At 34.4% G+C, this 26538-nt stretch overlaps 2 protein-coding genes across 5 annotated transcripts in view; both read right to left on the bottom strand.

The window, feature by feature from the left end:
* Nucleotides 1-26538, bottom strand: part of LOC108751579 (galectin-9-like) — a 186522-nt gene that overhangs the window by 147716 nt on the left and 12268 nt on the right. For all 4 annotated transcript variants that reach the window (XM_018491823.1, XM_018491822.1, XM_018491826.1 and 1 more), the window contains one exon: nucleotides 10507-10592. In XM_018491823.1, coding sequence (XP_018347325.1) covers nucleotides 10507-10592 — 86 coding nt within the window. The remainder of the gene's footprint in view (nucleotides 1-10506; nucleotides 10593-26538) is intronic.
* On the bottom strand, nucleotides 11766-12647 carry LOC108751580 (putative uncharacterized protein FLJ37770). Its single transcript, XM_018491828.1, has 2 exons — nucleotides 12230-12647; nucleotides 11766-12074 (listed from the first exon to the last, which is right to left on the bottom strand). The coding sequence occupies exons 1-2, from the start codon at nucleotides 12608-12610 to the stop codon at nucleotides 11931-11933; spliced, it is 525 nt and encodes a 174-aa protein (XP_018347330.1). The 5' UTR covers nucleotides 12611-12647; the 3' UTR covers nucleotides 11766-11930.

The following is a 26538-nucleotide window of genomic DNA, read 5'->3' as shown; positions in this document are numbered from 1 at the left end:
ATATATATATATATATAAATAAGATACATATATATATATAGAATATATAAATATATATAATTTTGCAAATAGTGCCGTCAGCACTATATGTATATAGTGTTGACGGCACTGTTTACAAAATTAATGCTTAATTAGAATAACAATTAATATTGAAGAATTCCTTCATATTTAACATAAAGACTAAAATGAAAGGGGAAGTAAGAGTCGCGGTAATCGGCGCGCATGTATAACAATAGAAATGTTTATATATCCATTTTTAATGTAAAGTATCAAATATAAAAAGTTGATATAAAATCCGTACGTATTTCGACTTATTTCAAGTCACTCTCAACGAGATCAATATAATTCTAATTCAGCATAAATAGTGCATAAACCATGGGTGCCAACCATCCAACACCACAAAGAGATTCCTTAACTTCATCCCAGTTTATAGACCAGGAGGAAACAAGAATTCTTATAAAGTGAAGCTATAATAAGAATGAGAATATCACAGATATATGTGAAATTATTTTTAAAAAAGAACCAACAAGAAGAAAGCAGATTGGCACTCACTCAAAGTGATGCAACTTGTGCGTATACATATAGTAATCAACCAGTAAAATATAATACTAATTTTGACAATTAGATGAAATAACAAGAGTAATCCAAATAATTTTTTCGTCAAATGAAAAAAATAAAATGTAACAGTTGTTCTTTTCGGTTATACGAAGACAAATAACAAGTGTCACAGTCGATACAAGCACTGACCCAAAACGATCGAAAGCATAATTGTAAACATTAATTTCAAATAGTATTTAAAACTGACGTATAGGCATGGTCTAAAAATTCAGTATTTGTTTGGAAATTTAACTCCTTTTTTGTGTTTTTATATGCAACATTTCAGACGTTAATCTTTTGTTATAATTCCTTTTTATATCCTTGCACCTTGTCCCAATCGAATTCATGATCAAATTGCAATCTGTGGTCTGTAATAACCGAATGAGAAGACGTCTTTTTTCTAATGTGATTTCGGTGCTCAGAAATACGTGTATACGAGGTCTGTTCAAAAAGTATCGCGAATTTTGTGTTTTTTCAAAAATTATTTATTTATTCATGAATATCTATTTTGTCCCCTTCAAAATAATCCCCATCAGATATTATACACTTGTGCCAACGTTTTTTCCAATCCTCGAAGCACTTCAAAAAATTATTTTTTGTGATCTTGTTCAGCTCCTCCTTCGGTGCCATCTTTATCTCCTCAATCGTAGCGTAGCGTCGTCCTTTTATGGGCCTCTTCAGTTTCGGGAACAAGAAAAAGTCACAGGGGGCCAGATCTGGGGAATACAGTGGCTGCGGCATCATTAGTGTGTTGTTTTTGGTCAAAAATTCGCGCACAAGCAACGATGTGTGAGCAGGGGCGTTAGCATGGTGCAAAAGCCAATTTTTGTTCTTCCACAAATCCGGGCGTTTCTGGCGGATTGCTTCGCGCAAATTGCGCATAACTTGCAGGTAATATTCCTTATTGACCATTCTACCCTGTGGCAAGAACTCATGATGCACCACGCCCCTGCAATCGAAGAAAACTGTAAGCAAAACCTTCACATTCGACCGAACTTGGCGCGCTTTTTTCGGTCTTGGCTCGTGCGGCAGCTTCCATTGGGATGATTGAGCTTTGGTTTCCACGTCATAACCATAAACCCATGATTCGTCACCAGTTATGACCCTCTGGAGCAAATTTGGGTCGTCGCGGACAGAGTCCAACAGCTCCTTAGCAATGTTAATGCGATGCTGTTTTTGGTCGAAATTGAGCAATTTTGATACGAATTTCGCGGCGACCCGTCTCATGCCCAAATCATTGGTAAAAATCGAATGGCACGAGCCAATCGATATGTTTAGGTCCTCAGCAACCTCTCTAACGGTGATTCGACGATTGGCCAATACTATTTTCTTCACTTCATCAATGTTTTCGTCTGTTGTTAACGTGCTCGGGCGTCCGGCACGCTCTTCGTCGTTCACATCTTCTCGGCCCTCTGAGAACATTTTGTACCACCGATAAACGTTGCTTCGGTCCAAGGTAGCTTCACCATATGCCACCGTCAACATTCGGAATGCGTCCGCGCACTTAATTTTGTTTTTTATACAAAATTTGATACAGATTCTTTGATCCATTTTTTGGAATAGGCAAAAATCGAAGACGAGCCAAAACACGTGCAAGCAAAGCTGTCAAAAATTAACTGAACATTCAAAATGGCCGAACTTGTCGGCATAAGTGGGAGACATGAGTACCAACATAACGCCACAAAAAATCGAATATACGTAACCCGCGGAAATTCAAAATTCGCGATACTTTTTGAACAGACCTCGTATAATTGACGACTAGTTTGTCCTACATAAGAAGCATCGCAGTCTTTACAGGCAATTTTATGTACAATGTTTCTCTATGCACTGATTAGTAAAGGATCTTTTTGCACTTTGATTAAGCTGCGAAGTTTATTAATATTATACTATAAAATATAATTTTAGATACCATACTCGTATTGTTAATGATTTTCTTGAATTTATTTGAAATGTCGTTAACAAAGAGGATCGTAAATCAAATGATTTTATTGTTAGATGTCATTCTTTTTGTTACCTTTATTCATTATGTTACTATTTTTTATAAAATATTTTATTTAACAGATTGGAGGACTCTTCCTATAAAAAATAAATAACAATAAATAAAAGGCAAAATAAGAGTCAAAAACATTTTTTAAATTATCATACAATTAAAAAGAATAAATTACGAATAGAAAATTGTAAAATAGAAAAAATATATAATAAAATAAAAACTCAGTTTAAATACAAATAAATTACAAGTTTCGGCTACCGGATTGAGCCCTCTTCAGACATTAACTTATCATAAAAATCGCTGTATAAAATTAATTATCGGAAATGTTCACATATTCACTATAATCGCGGTTCGAGTTAGTCTTGATGTACATAGAACTCGACATTATTCACATACGATTGAACGGTTAAATGTGTTTCATGTCTCTTGGAAAAAGTTCTAGTTAATAAAAAAGATAAAAAGACTTCTTACGAAAAAATAAACACAATCAAATTAACATACCGGAATTCTAACAAGTAATTAAAACTCATCAAAAATCGTATGTAAATTATTCAAACAAGTGTGTCCATATAAGTATTAGGTTGAGTAAAAAGTCATCGCGTATTTTTTAGCTCAAAGTTGTATATACAATATCTTCGTCAATAATGAATGAAATCCAAATTTAAAAAAAGGATTTTAAAGCTTGAAATCTCTACTTTTAAAAGCTTATCACATTTTTTAAGTTTATATGAGTTTGATAATTTTTACATACCAAAAACTACGAGCTGAAAAAGACGAAAAATTTTCTTCTCACTTTGTGGATTTGTAACGTGTCCAAAACGAATTTGAGAAAATTTTCGATTACCTATCGTGAAAACTTGATACTTTCCCTACAAAATCGTTTTTTTTTTATATTCCTACGACTTTTGATTACTGAGTTATCGCGAATTAAATAAAAGAATTATTTTGACTTTAATTGCTCATAACTCCATTAAAAATTGTCGTATCGTATAATTTAAAAAAGAGATTTTTAAAGCTGAAACTTTACTCTATTAAGATATATTTATATTGTTGGTAAGAAAGTAATTGCGGTTTTTACTGATAGATGTCTTTAAAAAAAACGCGATTATTTTTTACTTAACCTAATATAAAAATCCAATAGAATATATAAAGTTTAGTGGAACGCAAATGTGTAAGACGGACATTGTGTATCGATTATAATGTACGCTCGCTGATACAGATCAATATGGACTGAGAGAAGAAACGGACTGTCAGTATCAAAAAGTTAAACTTTATTTATAATAGATATAATATTTAAAAACGACATCAGGGTATCTTTTTATAGTCTTAATAAAATAGATAAATATATCAAAGTACACAAAGATATTTATCCCTATACATCTAAGAGCAATGTAGTTTATAAGATTTCGTAATAATTGTAATGCGTCGTACGTTGGACAGACGGACAGACAATTGCGGAGGGATACTTGCATCTTCTTCGATATCTCTTTCTTTGTCTGGATTATTTTCTTCCGCTTCCTCGATTTTATCTTCATTTTCCTACGATAATACTTCTTGATGAACATTCTTATTCTTTGTTTAACTTCGGGTTTGCATTCTATTATAATTGAGTAGCTCATCAATTAATACTTCTTCTTTATCGGTTTCTTCTAGTATTCTAGAAACCATTTTTATATCTTCCGAATTGTCAAGATTCAAGGTTCTATTAGGATGAATTATATTGTAATTTATTTTTTCAAGATTTACAGAATTACTTGATAGAGCGTCAGCGTTTACGTTGGTTTTACCTGCTTTATATACGACGTCATATTCGGCGAGCTTTAGTCCCCAGCGGAGTATTCTCACATTTGCATCTTATGTAACATATGTTATTCTTACACCAGAGTAATGATTTATGATTTGTGAATTTCTAATGTAAATTTTCCTCCATATAGGCATGGTCGGAAATGTTTAACACAATATACTTTTGCTAACGCTTCCTTTTCATATGTATCGTATTTTAATTTGTTGTCGGTTAAAGTTTGTGAAACGTATATTATTGGTCTTTATTTATTTCACCTTGTGATAAGATCCATGGCTATTCTAGAAGGGTCTGTTGTTAAAATAAAAAGTTTTTAGAAATCAGGGCAAAACAGGATCTTCACATAATCTTTGTTTTAATGTCTCAAATGAGTCTTCTTGAGCAGATGTCATTCGAAAGCCGTGTCATTCTTTAATAAATTTGTTAGTGGTTTCGCTAATTTCGAGAAATTTGATATAAATCTGCAGTCATATTCTGTTAATCCCAGGATTTATTTAATGTTTTTCAGAGTTTTAGGTCTCGAAAAATGCCTTACGGCATCTAATTTTTTAGGATCGGATTTGACTCCATCCTTGCTGATTATGTGCCCTAAGTATGTTACTCCTGTTTTCAAAAATTTGCATTTGTCTAGCTATAATTTTAGATTAGCTTTATGAAGTCAATCTATTAATAGATTGTATTTTCTTTCATGTTCTTCTAATGATGCATTATATAACAATATCATCCATACGATATAAACAAATAATTCCTGGTTTTGTAATCCTGATAGTACAATATTAGATCCATTAATCTCTGAAATGTAGCGGGAGCATTTTTTAATTTGAAGGATATGCAATCAAATTTATAATGCCCGGAGTTTTAAAAGCGGTTTTATGGCTATTTGCAGGATCCATTTTTATTTGGTGAAATCCGGAAGCTAAATCATATACGGAAAAATATTGTGCTACGCCTAATTGATTTAGAATGTGAACAATATTAGGTAATAGATATGCGTCTCCGACAGTTTTTTCATTCAGAGCGCGGAAATCTAATACCATTCTCCATCTCTTGTTTTCTTTCGAGTTCTTTTTTTTCGGGACTATCCATATGGGCGTATTGTAAAGTGATTAAGAAAGCTTTATGATGCCTCCTTCGAGCAGTTCTTCGACTTACATTTCTTCTTTATAAAGTTGTCGAAATCTATATTGTCGTATATTTATAGATTGATCGTCTGTTGTAGATATCTGATGCTGCAACATGTTAGTTGCAGTTAATCTTTCTTCAGGAATATGAAATCTGTCCTGGCTATTAGATATAAGATTTATTACGGCTTTCTCTCTTCTTGTATATTTAAGTGTTCTAAACGTAATAATAATTCCACAATTTCTAGTCTACACACACAAAGTCTATTCTTATTAGGTTCCTCTGACAATGTAAAATATTCGAACGGTATATTATCTTTTTCTGTTCTCTCTTTTTGTTTTAATTTAAATTTTTCTATTACTTCTTGGGATTAAACTTGCGTCGATGCTAGAATTTTCGGTTTATTTTTCTTTTCGCAATTGTAGAAGGATTTGGATTATATAATTGTTTTTTCATAGATTATTCAATAGTAAGTTGAGAGGTTTGATTATCATCCATGGATGTTCCAACTCTGGAAAATTTTATTTCTTCTGGAAGTATTAAAAAGTCCTTTCCCTTGGATTCCTTTAAATAAGATTGAGTCATATTGTGTAATGAACAGCGTATAGCTGAGGAAACGCATGTAAAAGATGTACAAGTACACATCCGAAGAATTTTATTCGTCTAGCCATCAACTGGAAATGTTACACCTGCACCAAAAGGGTCATACAGCAAAATCGATCCGCAGAAACAAAGTGCACGAATTGGTCCCGGAGACAGAAGCAGAAGAGGAATCTGGAATGGCAAAAAAGGATTCATTGAAGTTAGGTTGGTTACAAGAAATTGGTAGGATATATCATTTGAAGTTTTTAGCCACATCAAAAACTTCGAAAGTTTAAAGGTTACAATCCCAGTAGAAAAGAAACGAATAATAATGGAGATAAATTCAGGAGTGTGCCAATCGATCATTTCACGTTGGTAATTATAAAAAATTATTTACGAACATGGAGTTAGACACTGTTAATTTTAAGCTAAAAGTAGTCATGGGGGAAATGTAACATCATAGGTCAGTGTATGGTAAAAGTAACATACAGGGTAGGCCAAAAGTCTAGATACACCTAAATATTTTATAAACGATGCATTTTAGAAAAAATGTTTCTTACAAAAGTTGTAAAGCTTAAAAAAATGCATTTAACGATAATAGTTATTTGAGGATGGCGTCAAGGTCAAGTCAAGGTCAACATAAATTTTTTAAACAGAACCCCCCCTTTTTCATTACACATTCTTGTATGTTATCTCGAGAGCTTTCCAAAACACTATAACTGAGTTCATTTTCATTAAGTACTTTGCAAGTTATCAGGCTTACAGTAACCGGCATTAGCATTACCAAGGCCGACGCCTAAAGCTTCTTGAATGTTGTCCAGGATCATGTCCTGAATAACATTTGTTAAGATCAAGGTCATTGGAGATTGTTTCCCTTATTTTTATTTTTACATAAAAATAAATTTTCGGTAATATATAATATATAAATATAGACAAGAACATTATTACTTAGACTCAAGATATTAATATGTTAGCAATTAATAAACTAATTAAGAGTGATTTTTTTCAGCTAAAAAAAGGTTCTAACAACGTGGAGTCAATAGCAGAACTAAGACGGAAATTTCCTAAAGTATTTAAAGAAGAGCCAAACTCGCACATTCAAAAGTTTAAGATAGAAATTGTATTTAAAGAAGGAGTCAGTCCAATCTTTCTTCCGATGTATGATATGCTTTATGCATTAAAACCTGAACTAGAAAAAGAAATAACAAAAGTAGTCAAAGCTGGTATTTTGGAGAAAGTGGTACATAGCGATTGGGCCAGTCCTGTGGTAGTAGTACCAAAGAAAAACAGTTCAGATATCAGACTTTGTGTATATTTAAAAAAAAACTGTAAATCGGGTCACCGATGGAAGTCTGTGTTTTACCTCGGCCGGATGATATCCGCGTGCTTGAATGGGAGTAGAGTGTTTAGTATTATTGATCTTAAAGGAGCAATTATTATTTGAGAAAAGTTCAAAAATCTATTTACAATAAACACAGAGAAATGCAGTGAAGAACGAAGATGCGATAATAAGCTGGAAGTGACCTCAACCGGGAGCCCGAACAGGCAGGTTTAATTTCGTATATTTTTGTAATGCGCTGTCATTCTGAACTTTATTATATTGCAGAAAAGAACTATGGAAAGGAGAAAGCTCCAAATATACCAGATGGCTGAGAAGAATACCAGTTGGAGATAAAAACACCCCTACGCAGAACTGCAGGTGAAGCTTGCCAGGATCTTTTGAGCTAATCCGAATAACCCAGAGAGCATCATAGAAGTCCCGTTTCAAAATACGTAGCTGAAAAAGTTTCTGCAAACAATATGAAAAAAAAAACATATAAAATTCGGTAAATGGTTTTATTGTTTTTCGAAGTATTTGCCTTTAAGATCAATACATTTTTGCATATGCTCGAACCAATTTTCGAAGCATTTTTTCCACTCTAAGGCTGTAACCTCAGAAATCAGTGTACAAAATGTTTCAACAGCTGCTTCAGGCGACTCAAATCGCTCACCATGCATCTTATTTTTAATGTTTAGGAACGACAAGAAGTCATTAGATGATAAATCGGGTGAATACGGACAATGAGTCATCAATTCGACATTATTACTGGATAAAAAATCAACGGTTTGACGTGCTGCATGACAGCTAGTGTTGTCATGATGAAGAATGATGCGACGATTTCGGTTTGTTCTACGCAATTCATTTATGACTTCTGACAAACAAATTGTTATATATAGTACTAATCAGTATTTACAGTCCTTCGATCCTCTAAAGCCACGGTTGTCACATATCCGGTATAACCGAAGAAACAAGCAATCATTTGTTTGGCAGCACTGCGTGAACAAACAACTTTTGTTGGTTTTGGTTTATCTTGAAATACTCAAACAATGGATTGTTGCTTACTTTCGGGCTTATACGAATAGATCCATGTTTCGTCCCCAGTAACGATGTTGTAGACCAAATTTGACTTCGGTTGAATTTCTTAAGCATTTCTTTGCTCCATTTAACACAAGCCTGTTTTTGAGATTCGGTCAAATTGTGTGGGATTCAACAACTGCAAAGTTTCCGTACGTTCAAGTGATCATGCAAAATCGTATGTATTGCTTTCATATCAATGCCTAAGGATGCCTGAATCTCGCGGTATGTTATATGCCAGTCTTGCTCAATCATTTCATGCACAGCATCAACATTAGTGGCAACAGACATGAATGGACGACCTTCACGGAATCCATCATCAAGAAAGATACGTCCACGCTGGAATTCGGCAAACCAATTATAAACAGTCCTATTGGATGGTGCTTCATCCCCAAAAGTCAAATGAAGTCGATCAATGCATTGTTTCGGAGTTAGATTACATTTGTAATCGTAAAAAATCGTTGCCCGTGAAATTTCCATTTTCTTACAAAATAACTTCTTTTAAAATACTATGCAAACAAAACTAGTTGGCTTGGGTACAAACTGTCAATTGAATTATAGATTAAAAACGTCTAATTTTACGGATATGATAATAACAGAACGTTGGCGCCACTGGAAGTACTTAATTTCAGAAACTTTTCCAGCAGCCTACATATATAGCACGCTTTAAAGCGCAAGAGTCTGCAAAAACCTATACGATTCGCGGAGCCGCGTAAGTGGGTCCGATTAGAAGGGGGCCGAAAGGGGGGCTCTGCGTGAATCCATGGGAAACTCCCGGCACTCGTACTGTGGCTGAACTAGCAGAAAACGCACGGTTTCTTCGCAAACAGAGGACTATCGTAGAAAGGCTGAAGAAATCATATTAGCGATTACCATAAGGAAATAGAATATCAGAGGATACAAGGAGCCGTTGAGTGAGATGAACGTTGCCATAATTGTAAAGCTGTCGATCACAAGGGTCCTAGCCTTGGGTGGATCACGTATGAAAATTCGAGAAGTTCCGAATGGCTGATCTAATGGCTGCCGTGTAAATCAGCAAAATTACGAGCCACGTGCCATCCATCAGAACACAGAAAAATACTAACTGTCGATTAGCTCTCGTCCCCTTACCACAGTCAAGTCAATTTGTATTATTTCTTTGTGTATTAACCAGTCAAGATTTTCGTTAATTGCGACAACAAAATCACTGTAAAATCCGCGTTAGAGATCCGTTCCAATTCGCGCCGATATAATTCATCCTGTAGATATACTTTTTGTCAGTATACGAGTTCTTGTATACCGGCGACAGACTTTATTCCGCACCTGATTGTCATACAATACTCGCCTTTCAGATGTAATCTTTCGTTGAGAGCTGAGATTTAGCAAGATCTAATGCGGTTGCCTAACCGGAGTTAATATCGACTTTATTGTTTTCCGTTGATGCCGAATCTGTAAAGATCAGGTCTATCAACTAATTTCTAAAAGTCAGTTGTGAATCTGCGTCTCAAATACACTTGGTATCTATTTTCTTGTTAATTTCTTATTTTTACAGCCTATCGCTCTTGTCCTCCGATAACTTTCCTGCCTATATATAACGACTTTCTCTTGTTGCCGTCGCAAATTGTGTTTTCGCGTGACTATCGTAGAATAAGTAAAAATTAACGAAAAAGTGGTACGCTCTCTCGTGCCTGGTGCTCAACTTGTATTTGTGTAAAAGCTCTGATATTTTGCGAAAATTTTGTTTGGTTACCGAGTTATCCCGTAAGAGAATTTTTTTATTTGAGAAATATATTAGAGCACGCGACGAAGTTGTGCATTCGTATTATTTGCAAGTACTGTCACAATATGAATCGTCATGAATAAATTAATGATTCGTATTTTTTAAATTTTTTTGAGAAATCATTTTCCTGGCAAATTAGTTGTCTATATTTTAATGATATTTTATTGAATTTTTTTGGTCCATAAATTTTATGACACAAATCGCGAATTATGAATTATCTGCATAGTCTGATGCGAAATTAAAGTATGAAATTAAAATACCTTGATGCATTTTCAGGAATGTACCCAGTAAGAATAATGGCGGATGTCGCTTTTAATAGTTGCAGCAGAATTGGTTTATGGATGTCCTGAAATAAATGATACATAAACATTAGTATTTGATCTGATAGTTTTTCTATACATAAATACTTATCAATATTTGCATGTAAATCATCAATATCAAATTCAGTATCAAATCAATATCTTTGTAATAAAAATAAAAATGCTAATTACTTTATTCATTATTATTTTTATTATATTATAGATAACGTTTTCGAGTACGGTGAGTTTGAACCCGACTCAGTTCGGTTAACTTATGTTTGACTTGAAAGTATCATGACCCCGTCCAATCAGAAATCAAAGTAAAGCATATGACGTCATCGGTTCTACCCTGGTTAGATTAGATTAAAACCCATTGCATTCAGAAATATTAATAGTCTCGACAATATCTGCGTTTTTACTACATCAGAATTTAATTATAAGATAAGACCACCCAAAAGTAACCAGTTCTTTTTCATGCTATATAAAGTATAAGAATTTGAATTTGAGCAGTAAAATGCTACTTAAGATTTATTCCTTATAACTTTAAACTAAAAATTCGTCAAATATCAATTTAGTACAAACGTTTTTACAGGAGATTAATTTTACTGAAAAGCTAAAAACCCAAAAATTATTAAGAAAAAATAATGGAGGTCAAAAAAGTATATTTCTTTCTTTACATAAATTGATTGTATATAACATATGAAAAGGAATTTTGGAGACGCAAAATAAATTTGGAAATTTGAGGAGGCTCTGGTTAGTGTTTTAGTGCCACGCTGTACCAAGCAGCACACGCTGGTATAAACACCATCTGATTTATATCTGCTTGGTATATACAAGATGTGCTAAAAAAATCGAACCTTTGGTCAGCAAAAGTTTATTCATACACAATACATTTACTCTAATCTCCTTCAAAGTAGTCCCCTGAAGGAGATTAGAGTAAATGTATTGTGTATGAATAAATGTATTTTTGCCGATCAAAGGTTCGATATTTTTTGAACACATCTCGTATCTATATACGAGGGGGGACCCAAAAAAAACGGGAATTTCGTCATAACTTCTTTATTTCTCAATATTTTAACACCAAATTTTAATCACCTTCAAAGTATTCGCCATTGACCACAACGCACTTCTCCAAACGATTCTTCCATTGTTCAAAACAGTTTTTAAATTCACTCATCGGGATGTCCTTTAAGCCTTCCAGCGATTTTTGTTTCACCTCCTCCACAGTGGCAAAACGCTTTCCTTTCATATTCCTTTTGAATTTGGGGAACAAAAAGAAGTCACAGGGGGCTAGATCCGGTGAGTATGGGGGGTGGACAATTGGTGTCATGGCGTTTTTGGTCAAAAATTGCTTCACGGAAAGGGCGGTGTGGGCCGGCGCGTTGTCATGATGGAAGAACCAGTCGCCTGTGCGCCAAAGATCTGCCCTTTTCTTCCGGATACTCTCCCTCAATCTTTTCAAAACCTCCAAGTAGAACTTCTGGTTGACAGTTTGACCCGGGGGAACGAACTCCGCGTGCACAACACCTCTGCAATCGAAGAAACAAATGAGCATTGTCTTGATGTTTGACTTCACTTGGCGAGCTTTTTTGGGACGAGGAGAGCCAGCTGTCTTCCACTGTCTTGATTGCTGCTTTGTTTCGGGATCGTATCCATAGCACCACGATTCATCACCAGTAATCACCTTGGAAAAAAATTCAGGGTCCTCTTCGAGCTGATTTTGAAGCTCAAAACATGCCTGAAGTCGACGCTCCCTTTGCTCGTCTGTGAGAAGTCGCGGGACGAATTTGGCTGCAACCCTTCTCATGTGCAAATCTTCGGATAAAATTCTCTGAATTGAACTCCATGAAATTCCCGACATCTCACAGAGTTGATCAATGGTTCGGCGACGGTCTTCACGAACAAGGGCATTGATTTTGTCGAGGTTTTCATCAGTTCTTGACGTTGAGGGGCGTCCTGAACGAAATTGGTCTTCAATAGACATTTCTCCATTTTTAAAACGTGAAAACCAATCGTAAACTCTGGTTTTACTTAAGGCAGCATCCCCATAAGCAGTCTTAAGCATTACGATAGTTTCCGCGGCCGATTTCCCCAACAGGAAACAAAATTTCACAGTCGCGCGTTGTTCTCGACAATCTGCCATTACGTTTTCGCCGAAATGTAAAAAGTTGTTTTACTAAAAAAAATCTCACAGGCGAACCGATGCACTCACAGCGACACAACTTCGCACACTGACGCAAGTGGCGTGACACTAACGGACATGTGGTCAAACAATAGGTTCCCCCACTCTCCCTCCCCACCACAGCGTAATTCCCGGAACTTATGGGTCCCCCCTCGTATACCAGTATACGAGTACGTATGTCGTCAATTTAAATATTTTGTAACACTTTAGATGAAAATTGTATTATCGATAAATGTAATACTGTAGACTTTTTGCGCAAAATTTATAATAACAAATCAAATATAGAATGTGAGTTAATAGTTTATGCTTTAGCTAATATTGTAAACAGTGTGAAAAGTAAATGTACATTTTATTGCTAATCGGAAGCAGGTGCTTAAAATTCGAAGGATTTGAAATTAATTAAATTAAATTAAATTAAATTAAGATCCTGTTTATAAATATTGTAAGAACTATATAATAAGAGCTATATTGTAAAATTACGCGACAGCGACTTCTTCAATGAACGTCAGCGATTGCGAGCTATTAGCTTTAGTTTTTAATACGTATAAGAAAAAATAAGTGTAATAAGATGTGAATAAAAAATTTTCGTTTACATCATTTTATATATGTACTTTATTTTACTCTTTATTTTCATCCATCCATCCATCCTATACGTCGTCGTTCTAATAAAAAACCGTATTGAAAAAAACTGCGTCATAAAAAAGAGGATTCTATTAATTTATTTCTTCCATCCTTTCTTCACTCATATCATATTATGCGCTCTAATATCGTCGCGCTCTATCTTTCTCTAGCATACGAGCCCTTGTTATCTACACACTTTTTGGGGTGGACGCGGATCCGCGGCGGCAGCGGTGGCGGATGACGAAAAAAATAAGAAACGCATTGTAATCAATCGACCGAGGTCCTATGTTTATGTAAACAACGATGCCGCTAGGATCTTCCCGCGCTTTCCTCCCCTCCCGAGCCTTCCTCCGCGCCAACGAGTACCCCCCGTGCCTACAAGTACCTTCCGCGCCCCGCACCCCCCTCTAGCTCCTTTGAGCCAGAACCCGCCTATAACCCCTACTAACTTTTATTATTCTTTTATTATCATTTCACGGTTTTGATCATACTAAGTCTTCATCGGCCGTGTTTAAATGAAATAAAAATCGTTAATAATTTATATGAACATATTAAAAACTTATAAATTAATTTTTGTAATAGTATAAAAAATGTATTAATCGGATCATCTCATCCACTATGTTGCCATACCAATATGTTGCAAATTAAATCATGTTATACTGAGTCAAATTATAAAAATATATTATATATAAATTGTAGATTCAAATCAACTCTTTGGTTAACCACGAAAAAGGGTAGTCAATGTTATCAGAAAAGAAAGTCCAGTCATTTACTTAATGGTAACATTATTTCCAGTTGTATAAGATGGTTGTATATTCGTATATACGAACACATATAAAGATGTAACATCCACGTGGTGTAGAGCGGCTAATAAGAATTACTAAGTGTCACAGAGTTGTACACATTGCGTTAATTTTTATAATAATTTGTGAAGTTAAACAAAAATTAAAAATAATAATTTATGTAAAGTAAGTATAATAGTTTTTGAAGTTAAATAAAATAACGTGTATAACATAACGTGAAATTTAAAAGTTTAAAATGATAATATTGTTATAATGTCGCAATACAGTCACTTGTTAAAAAAGAACGTAAAAAACATTGAAGGATTGTAGTTATCCCAATAATGCAATTACTTACAATAATACAGTAATCAAAAAGGTTCTATTCCCCATAACCCTTCCTTCCTTAATTTAATTAATATCTTTAAATATATAATATCTCTTAATAATGATGTGAACGATCTTCACCGGACAGACAATAAATCGCAAATGCTGCTGCTTATGTGCGACGATATTGGACGAACAGAGAGAAACATACTACTCGCTAACGTTTCGTTGTTAACAAAGGTACTCAACAGATAAACATACTATGGTATAGGTCATTAGATTCTATATCTTTTTTTAAAATTATACTATTGACCTACTCTATAATATGTAATATTTCCGAAATAAGTCTTTTATTATAATTCGATTCTGAGTCTAATATTTTTATATTCTTCCAATTAAAGCTATAGTTATAATAAAGGGTGTCCCAAAATTAACGCAAGATTTGAATTAAATAGAAAACACAGTTTTTAGTCTTTTGATTGTTATTTTTTTATTGAATCATAAAGTACATAGGATAGGGTTATTTGTGGAATAACATATCGGGCAAATGGCCTCCACGGCTTTGCATGCACATACGCACTCGTTTGTCGAAATTTTCCATGACCATTTTGCATAAATGTGGCTGAATTTCGTTGATGCAGCGTTGAATCTCCTCCTTTAATGCATGGGTGGTTGTGGGCTTGTTGACATAGACCTGTGATTTCAAATAACCCCATAAAAAGAAATCTAATGGTGTTAAATCACACGATCTAGGGGGTGATTTTGGCGATTAACAAAGCCATCAAGGTGAAAATGTGCTTCATCGCTTAGGATGATTTTGCTCGAAAAATCAGCATCCATTTGTTGATGTTCAATAATCCATTTTCACGGTCCATTTTCACTAACCCTAAACTGTCAGCTGTTAAATTGTTTTTTTTTTTTGGGTTGCCAACACTTTACTGCACAAATAGCGGCAAATTCAAATCTTGTGTTAATTTTGGGACACCCTTTATAACGAATGCTCTGTTAGAATGTCTGAAATTTTTTTTATTATAATTCTAAAGTGCTCTTGAAGCCATTCAATTTTTATTCCGGAAATTTTTTTCTATCTTTTACAGTTCCGGCAATATTCACTTTGAAAAAAAAACCCGATTTTTTTCTAAAGTTTCACCTTCTAAAAGTGCGTATGAGCATGTATAAAAAAATACTGACTGGATGTTCACTTAAGTTGCACAAATTTCTACAAGGATTATATTGACAGATATATTATATCACAATTATACATTCATTAACATTCAGTGTTCATGGATCGAAGTAACAGTTTCTGTACGATTATAGAGGTCAAGCAACGCGAATGATGGTTCGCATTCGAATGAGTGACGTTTTAAAATACCATAAAATTCATTTCTATAACATTTTCTCATAAGGTCCTGATAATTTTTCTTTACAAGGCCGTAAGTTTTTTTTACACGGCCCTGATAGTTTTTCTTTATAGAACCCTGATAGTTTTTCCTTATAGGACCCTGATAATTTTTCCTTATACGGTCCTGATAAACAATTTACGTGCCATAAAGGACCTAATTAATTTTAGGACACACTAATCAAGTCCTTTTTATAAGCCCTAACAATTTTCTATACGGGTAACGAAAAGTTACTTTCTCAAGTAACGGTAATTGTAACGAGTTACTTTAAAAAATTGATAACTAGTAACTTGTTGCTTTTTTTACTCAGTAACGAGTAACTATAACTTGTTACTTTTAAAATGTAACTTTCCTGCAATCTATAAACGATCTTCCTACAATATATAAACGAAACTGATATAATTGGTGTGTTTGCGGGTGTATGCACGTGTGTATATGTGAGTGAGTTTTATGTGTGTGTGTGTGTATGTATGTGGGTGTATGTATGTGTGTGTATGATTTCAGCTATTACCTCTTATTGCATTGTTGCCTTGTTCTGGTTTTATTACTGATAGGCTTTGTAACAGCAATTCTGCTGACGCCTAATCCATCATTTGCAAGCTACTATTGTCTATCGTATTTATGTCTATTACTCTGTTAACATGTAATCTTTTTCATTATAGCTTTGCAATAAACTAAACTAAACTAAATTAAATTATATTAAATTAAATATATATACACAAACAAATAAACGGCGAAAGAAGAGTCAGTAGGTTAAAAAACATTTAATTAGTTAAAATTATTAGGCGACGATACATGAACAGATACGGAACGGCGCATATAAATGTGTAAATGTATAAAAATGTATAAAAATATAAAAATATATATAACAAGTTTCGGCTACGAGATTGAGCCCTCTTCAGATGTAAAGCGCGATAAAATAAACGATAAGTAAAAAATCAGTAAAAAACAATTCATGTCGCAATTAACATAAAACGTAAAGAAGTAAAATTCAGATGGATCTCAAGAATACGATTGAGCAATCAAGATGTCCATTATCAAAGCCAGATCGCTAGATAAGACCGAAAAAGAACTTGTAAGAAAAAACAGACTTTAACAATTAGAAACGCCGCTATCACGATGAAATCGCAAACTCACCAGCAAACCCGAACGAATCAAAATGATCCCCCGCACATGCAAAGGTGAACCATGTGTATGTGATCGTCAGGATCGCGCCCATACAGTATAGTTCTGACTCCGTCCGTAGATCGTATAGCTTAACATCGGACAATACCTGTGTGTCTTTGGGGCGCGGCTTTCTTAATCCAGCACCGTATTTCGTCGATAGTTCTGTTCTTCCAAATAACTGTTCTCCCAATCCTACGATTTCCATACTCCCTAACTCCTTTCCGTCACAGGTCCCTTCGTCTCTGTCCACGGTCAGGGACGGTTGGTTCCTGAACTTGTCTTCGTGTGACATTCCCAACAATGTTCAATGTTTCCTACAACTGGGTGAAAACTTTGCGCTCCCCTTTGATAACAAGAACAAGATTATTTTCAACTGCATCAAGGGTATTGAAAGTGGCACATTGAGGATGCCCTTGGACAGGAGAATGGACATAGTTAACCAGTCCATCCCCATCCTAAAAAATATCATCTCTTCTCCTGTCTTCACTTCAGATGTCCACAAACAGTTGACTAGGATGGAGTCGGACACTCGGTTGTTCTTGTCGGCGCATCAAAACATTGTGTTTACGCGTGCGGACAAGGGCAACGTCACTGTTGCTATCGACAGGAACGCGTACAAAGACGAAATGATTGCGTTATTGAGGGACTCGGACACATATGTCCGGATCAAAAAAGATCCGACAAAAAAACTGACGACGGCGTTAAGATCTATGCTCACAAGGTGGAAAACGGGAGGGCATATCGGGGACTCCGAGTACAGAGCGCTGTACTGTAGTGACGGGTCTCTCCCGAGGGCCTATGGACTGCCGAAGATACACAAGCCTGGTTGTCCTTTGAGAATTATTGTGTCGTCGATGGGCAGTCCGCTATATTCTTTGGCTGCGTTCTTACAGAATAAACTATTTAAGACCATTCCGAAGGCCGATAGTAACGTCAAAAACAGTTTTGAATTAGTCGAGAAATTAAGGAGTGTACATTTCACGGGTGCACATGAACTTATATCTTTGGATGTCACCTCTTTATTCACGAACGTACCAATTGATATGGCGATTGACTGCATAAACGAACATTGGCATGCTATTGCCAGAGATTGCTCCCTACCTAAGAAAGAGTTCTTGGGGGCAATACAGTTCGTCTTAGACTCCACGTTCTTTTCCTTCGACGATGTGTTTTACAGACAATGCTTTGGCACTCCCATGGGCTCTCCAATATCACCCATAATAGCGGACCTAGTGATGAGGAGATTGGAGACGGTGTCCTTGATATCGTCGAGCGTTGACACATTATTTTACTATAGATATGTTGACGATATATGTACGGCGGTACATTCCTCACAAATCGATAGGTTACTAAACCATTTTAATTCATTCCATCCGCGCTTACAGTTCACCGTGGAAAGAGGCGGAAATACAATAAATTTCCTAGATATTACCGTGTCGGTTATTGAAAATCAATGTTATTTAGACTGGTACCGTAAGCCAACGTTTTCAGGTAGATTCTTGAACTTTCATTCGAATCATCCTTTGACACAAAAAAAAGGTACCATCTTCTCGTTAGTCGACAGAGCCTTTTTATTATCTGACAATATATTTCACACTAAAAATTTGACTTTCATTATCAATATCTTACTCTTAAATGACTACCCACTCGATTTTATTTTTGACACCATAAACCAAAGAATAAAAAATTTAATTAAAAAAATTCACAACGTACATAACGTCACAACTGATAATGATGTTACGAAGGAATCTACCTCGTGGCTTACGGTCCCCTTCATTCCGTCTCACACAGAAAAATTTAGAACATTGCGTAAAAATAAAGGCGACATCAGAATAGCTTTCCACAGCCCTAATAAAATGAGCAAATACATCAGAGTCCAAAAGGATACTTGTCCTCGTACATCAAAAAATAATGTTGTCTACAAAATCTCATGTAATGATTGCGACGCATCTTACGTCGGGCAGACGGGCAGAAAATTAAAAACGAGAATTGCGGAACACCGTAACCATATTAGATACAAAACGTCTACCCGCTCCGTTATCACCGAGCATAGACTTCTTCATGATCATGACTTTCAATGGGACGATGTTCAAATCCTGGATGAAGAACCTTCTTACAGAAAGCGGCTAATCTCTGAAATGTTGCATATTAAAAAACAAAAAAATAGTCTGAATCTACAAACTGACACCGAAAGTCTCCACAAAGCGTATATACCGATCATAAACAAAGTATGACTTTCGATTTTGTCGGCCCGTCTCCTCTCCTCTCTCAGTGCGTTATGTTCCGTTTAAGCGAGCGGTCACGTCGTGAGCGATACCGACATATATATATAAATAAGATTTGATATCACTAATGGGCGCTAAATTATAATCTTTAAAAATTGCCTTACTCAATCCAAATCATATATAAACACTGATGAAGAATTACAATTTAAATGATAGTACAATATATCTAATTTAAAAAAATAACATCTATTTTTATATGTTTGTCACCAAGTTAAAATTTCATAAATAAAAATTATACTTAATTTGAATGATACGTATTAGGTATATAAAAGATCTGATATCAATAATTGGTGTTGTTACATTATAATTTTTAGAAATTATTACTTTTGCTCAATTCCAATCATATATGAACCTCGAACAAAACTGCTCCCTGTTGTACAAAATTAACAAATAAAATCTAAATTGCATTACCTTTTCAACCCAAGGATTATCACAGAGAATTAAGAATGTAAATTTTAGAACAAAATTAAAAAATTTAAATAAAAAAAGGTTCATGTAAAAAAACTTAGTCCTGCTGGATCTAAAAATGTAGTCATTGCAATAAGAATCGAGACATAAAACCGGAAGAATTCCATTGCTGGGGGATCGTTTACACAACTCAAATACGTTACACAAATTCACAGAATACGTTACACAAATTCATGTTTTCACTAACACAGTACATTTATATAAACTCACATTTTCACTAACGCATCGCACAATCCCAAACATGACACTGACCAATCCCGAGGTGAATCGCTCATGTCTCGACTTAGATTATAGTGACTCTGGAAAAATGTAATATTATAATAAAGAACTAAAACATAAATACAATCATAACGTAAGTATTAAGGATCCCCTAAAGCAAAGCTCAAACGAAATCACCAGAGGTCATGCCGCGCGCCGCACATCGATATGTCTTTTTGTATTACCACAGCAATATTTCACGCAACCTATGATTCCAGCAGTCAAACATACGTGTCAATTTTCGTATAACAAATTCGTCGCGATAAAGCGTCTAAGTCTAATTCTAATGGCCATTCTACAATAAGCCATTAGTCATAAATCAGAAGTTAGAAGTTGGAAATTGACGATTGTGATAGATCAATTTCATCATTGTCCCTCATTCGGGACAAAACCGTTGGGTTAGATATTGAAACCAAGTGCCAAATAGGCGAACCTTATCCCGAGGAACGGGAAGAACAATAGATTAGGATTATAAAATGAAACAGCAGCTGAGAGCAATAAATGACATGTGGCTCGAACCTATTGGACATCCGGCAAATGGTTGATGACGAAAGTTTTCTTAGACACATACCCCTGTATTCCATTTCCGATATCCCTAATCCTAACTCTAATCCTGGATTGGCCCAGCAGCACACGTATGCTCTGCTCTCGGCATCACTAACTCGCCAATATAAAAGGAGAGGCCCTCCACGAGGAGCGGGATTCAGCAGTCAGAAGATAATAGTGATCGGTTGCCAGTATTAATTGTCAGTTAGATTTTCAAACTAAATCCTGCAGGTTTCCGACTAGAATCGTTCTCGTTTAACTCCATCTCTTTGAGACTTGAACAAAAGTGACCAGGGTCTCCACTTCCGAGAGGCAACCTTCCGTGTGGTGCTGGGACCACCAATTTCGGCTGCTTGATCCGACCACACCGCAGAACAATAGTAAGTCCCATCCACACACACACACACACACACACACACACCCACCCACACACGCACGCACGCACACACACACACACACATATTATATATATATATATGAAAGAACCAACCACTATAATTGATACTAAATTATAGTGCCGCGCCCGAACCGTCCCTTCAAAGGGTGGCTTCGAAGCCGGGCCTATCGGGAGGCACGGAGACTCTTGGACAAAGAGTACAAGAGGTATCTTGGGAACTCACAAGAGCAGAGTCGACCGGCCGAGGATCGCCTACCACCACTACCATCCCCGTCGCCGGCTAATCACCCCGAAGTTGTACCTCTTCCGCCTCGAACACCTTCACCTCCTCAGCTACCCTCAGCTTTCCCTCCCCCTCAATCTCCTTCACCCGCGTTTTCTGACGCACTCACAGGAGGAATCTTTCCTGATACTTCTCCACAATCATCCAATTCATCTCACCCAATTTCCCCCAGAAGTCCATCTCCGACGAACTCCACGGACAGCGTGGAGTTCTTAGAGGAAATTCTTCCACCCCCACCCAGATCCTACTTTCGGATCCTAGAGGGTGACACTTTTGAGTCACTCATCTCCCAATTCCCGCAGATTACTACCGCATCTATCCCTCAGGGGGCCTACACAATCGGCCCTCATTATTTCGATCCTCTGGAAATCCGCCAGGCCATCACTGGTCAAGCCTCAACCTCCAGTATCCCCGTATTCCTTCCGAATTCCACCCATACAATCCTAGTTCCAGTCAAAATCTTTTCCCTCCTTCCTCCGTTTCTATCCATGAAATAGATTAAACCTTGTGTCCCCACGTCATTCCCTGAGGAATCAATGTACCTAAAACGAATTATAGTATACCGAATAGACAGCAGCGTCATTAGTAACTATATTAATGTATAGATTAGTTATAATAAATATGCCTATTATTATATAAAAGACAAGAATGTTTTTCTAATCTTTGGGTTAACGACAATAAATAATGCTAATAATTATTCTTCTCGTTCTCGTTATTCAATTCTAAAAATCCTAACAAAACCGTAATCATTAAACCTTGCCCTTTCAAGGCTCGCACGTGGTCCATTCCCGAGTTAAAGGGATTTTTCCCTGACTCGAAATTCGGACCGACGATCGCACCGCCCGTAGAAAACAGGCGTCATAGCGTCTTCACGAGACGTTGACCCATATTCCGAAGCGGACAATAAAAAGGGTGCGTTCGACTTGCGGTGTTTGCTCGCAGGCAAACCTGCGAGACTAGAGTCTGACCGTCCTTCTACGCTCCATCCTTTCTACTCTCTTCTCTCTCTCTAAATTCATTTTTCCGGAGTTTGGACGTAACAGTAGTATTTAAATTAAATTTATTATTACGTTTAAACAGTTTTTATTGTTTCATTTTTAGGTTTAGCAGTGCCAATTGTTTTTACATAAAAATTTGTTTATTTAACAACAAGATAAGGAAATAAGACTATATGTTAAATACATTACTTTAAATACGAAGCGCCATTCTGAATGTTAAGATGTTGAACTATTATATATATATTCATTTAAATGAATTAATTTCAGAAATGATATTGCGTGTCGATATGGTTGTCGGACTTTCAACGCAATCAATCTGAAATATTAATAATCCCTCCAAATTTCCCAAATTTAATCTTAAAAAACTGTAATAAACTTATTGTTAAAAATATTGCCTCGGCCGGGAGTCGAAGCCGGCTCTCTTGCTTATTTAAGTGTTTAATAGTTGTTTAAATTTTTTAATTTTATTGATAATTTTCCGTGATAATCCTTGGATTGAAAAAATAATGCAATTTGGATTTCATATTTTAATTTTGTACAACAGAGTTTTGTTCAAGGTTCATATATGATTCGGATTGAGTGAGGCAACAATTTTTAAAGATTATAATGTAGCGCCAATTTACTATCAGATCTTTTATATACTTGATACATATCATTCAAGTTAAGTGTAATTTTTATTCATGGGATTTTAACTTGATAGCAAATATACAAAAATAGATTTTATTTTTTTTTAATTAGATATACTATTATTTAAGTTGTAATTCTTAATCAGAGTTCAAATATGACTTGGATTGAATAAGGTAACAATTTTTAAAGATTATAATTTAGCGCCCATTATTGATATCAAATCTTTTATATATATGTCTAATACATATCGTTCAAATTAAGTAGAATTTTTATTTACTTTAATAGATATAAAAATATATACCACTTAGATTTCATTATATATTTTAATTTAATAAAATTTTTTTGCAGAGCACGTATCCATAGATCTCTTTTACTTTGTTTTACAAAGGTAAATATACTGATATCTCATGCATTTTGTAGTGTTTAACGTCTTCTTATACAGTATGTGAATTAATTAATTTAGTACATATTTTTTTCCAAAGAACCGAAGAATACGCACTTTTAGCGCCTTTTTCTATCCTTTTTTAAAAAGATAAGTTTTATACTGATATCATGTATTTTGTAATGTTTAATATTTCTTTAAAAATTCATTTTTTAATTTAGTAATATTTTTTCTCGCAGAACATAAATTTGTATCGCCTCTTACCTTTTTTAAAAAGATAAATTTATATATTAATAAATTAATATTATGACTTTTATAATTTTTAACGTGTTTTTATATAAATAATATATAAATTAAGAGTATATAAAGAATATATAAATTACTTTAATACATTTTTATGAAAATTTTTAACTGTAACATTAGGGTTGGAAAGTCACTCAATCGTTACTTACAACGAGTTGGAACAGTCACTCGTTACTGAAAAATAATTACTCATTATTTGTAACGCGATACTTTTTACTTATTACTTGTAATGAGTAACGTTATGCGTTACTCATTATAAATAACCTTTTCAATGAGTAAACGCATAGTGGTAAAGAGTTTCTTTTTAAAGTGACTTTTCCAAGTTTAGCAAAAAATTAGTAGTTAGTTATCGTTGTAATCATAAAAAACTGCAATGTCGTTTTTATAAACAGTAAGTAATCTTATAAACAGTATATGAATTAATTAATTTAGTACACCTTTTTTTCCGAAGAACTGAAGAATATGCATTCTTAATGCCTTTTTCTACTCTTTGTCAAAAGAGTAAGTTTTGTTATGTATTCTGTAGTGTTTTAATATTTCCTTAAAATTCATTTTTTAATTTAGTAAAATTTTTTTTCGCAGAACATATATTTGTAGCGCTTTCTTTTAAACAGATAAATTTATATCCTAATATTATGCCTTTTTAATGTTTAACGTCTTTCTATATAAAAAGAATATAAAATAATTACATTAATACATTTTTTACAAAGATTTTTAATTGTAACAACAGGGTTGGAAAGTCATTCAGTCGTTACTTACAGAGTTGGAATAATCACTCGTCACTGAAAAAAATTACTCATTAATTGTAATTATTTTTGCATTACTTTTTACTCGTTACTCGTTTTACTCATTGTGCGTTATTCATTACAAATAACTTTTTCAGTAAGTAAACGCGTAATGATAAAATGTTACTTTTCAAAGTAACTTTTCCAAGCTTTGCACAAAATTAGTGTAGTCAGTAATCGTTACAATCATAAAAAAATTGCAACGTGGTTCAATCGCTTTTATAAACAACTGTAACGATAAAATTTACGGCGTTATTTTTCTTCCCATTCCTGCATTTTTAATACAAATATTGTATATTTGTATAAAATGTTCAATTAGTTATTCAGTTAGATGTTACATAAAATAAGAACCATGAAAAGATTCTTAACTATAGAAAATTATAGGTGGCCTGTTTATCAGTATTTTAAATATAACGAGGAAGTATTAACCAACAAAATAATTCGTAAAGCATAAATTTAAACTTAATTATAAGGCCTAACTATGAGTACAGACATAAGTTACAGTTAGAATTACTTTTTTCGGTAACTTTTACTTAATTTAATTTAATTTTTTTTTACTCTGTAATTAATATTATACTTATCGTAGACCTGCGGTATACTCGTATGTACTTATTTTCCTGCTACATTTCCTGCAATCTTCGGAAAATATAGCGATTACTTATTAGACATTAAGTTATTAAAAATGAAATAGAGAATTCAACTCCATTGACGTTAACCTTGACATACATTGTCGAAGTCTTGACCCTGAGTGACTATCGAAATGTTTTGATAGTCGCTCATTGTTTATTAAGAAGATATTAAAATTAAAATAGACAATTTACCTCCGATGAGCTTGACCCATCCCATACGTTATAAAATACAACCTTCGGAAGGTTATAGCAATCATTTATCGTGCGTTACAAAATTATTAAAAAAAAAAAAAATTAAATGACCTCAACTCATTGCCAAGGTCATGATCCTGAGTGACTATTGGACAGTTTTAGCAGTCGATTGTTGTTCGTTAAAGAATTATTAAAAGGTAAAGTAAAAAAGTTGAGGTTGTCATCTGTCGACTGAAGTTCGAAACGTAATCCATAGGCCAGGCAACGACAATGACGACAACATTAATAGTAATGACAATAATGTTTTTTGAAATTTGAACGAAATTTGGAACTTGTTGCAATATCTTCGCTCGTAGGGCAAACAGAAAAAAAAATAAATGCACTTCCGTTATACAATTTGGATACAAGTTGTCGATTGACTATACATTGTGTGACAGATAGAATATTTTGTCTAAAAAACTGATAATAATGCCTCTTTTGTGACAGACAGAGTGATTCGAAAAGAAATTGAGGAACTTGCCAGAAAAGTTTGCTTTGTGATATGTATCAAAAATGATTCTCTGATTGTCGATAATAATTGTTGTATCAAAGAAACACATTCTGCCATTAACACCAACCTCCATGATAAACTGTATTCTTGTGTGTAGAGAATTGAAAATATTCAGTGTACTATTAATCATATACATATAATATATTAGGTTCATAGCCTTTTTTCTTTTAACTTGTTTTTAAATATATTTTTATTTAATTATTAAAATTATGTGTGTATTTCTAATAGTATTAAACCAACAATTGTAGCAAAAATAATTAGTAGTCGAATAAATAGAAAATCAGCATTTTTATATGTAAATGAAATCTGTTTAGACAAAATCCGAAAAGAAATCATGTTTTTGTAATAATGTTACGTTTGGTGTCGATCAGTACTTTCTGTTAAATAAATTTCTTTTATAACTATCATCTAAATGTATAAAATTTCTGATAATGAACCAAATTGCAAAAGTGCGATGATTAATATAATTATAGGCGGTTAATATATAATAATTTCATAGTTCACAAATTAAAAAGCCTTTATATGTTGTGCAATATACAAATAATTTTTTATTTATCTATTGAAGTGATTCGGTATTCTTCCTACAGTTGTTGGAATATACGTTATTAAATTTTCCAGTGGTCGGAAATAGTTGTACATTTTGGAACGACTTTTGAAGCATCGCTTTCTTTTTCCCTGCCTATTATCGCTCAACTTGATGGCTGAGCCGTGCGCGGAGGTGTATCTCAGCAGCGTTGCATTATAAGAAATATGTTGCGACTGTATCTTCCAGCAAATTATCAATCCTTTACTTTCTTTCCTACATAATTATAAT

The sequence above is a fragment of the Trachymyrmex septentrionalis genome, unplaced genomic scaffold, assembly GCF_001594115.1.
Source record: "Trachymyrmex septentrionalis isolate Tsep2-gDNA-1 unplaced genomic scaffold, Tsep1.0 scaffold5, whole genome shotgun sequence".
Taxonomy (NCBI): domain Eukaryota; kingdom Metazoa; phylum Arthropoda; class Insecta; order Hymenoptera; family Formicidae; genus Trachymyrmex; species Trachymyrmex septentrionalis.
The sequence above is the reverse complement of the archived record's forward strand: the minus strand, read 5'-3'. Positions and strand labels throughout refer to the sequence as shown.

Bases quoted from the DNA above. Each gene is read 5' to 3' on its own strand.
- LOC108751580 (XM_018491828.1), bottom strand. From the start codon at position 12,610: ATGCTTAAGACTGCTTATGGGGATGCTGCCTTAAGTAAAACCAGAGTT. The intron at 12,075-12,229 runs GTGATTACTGGT...CTTCGATTGCAG, and splicing joins ACCCTGAATTTTTTTCCAAG to AGGTGTTGTGCACGCGGAGT.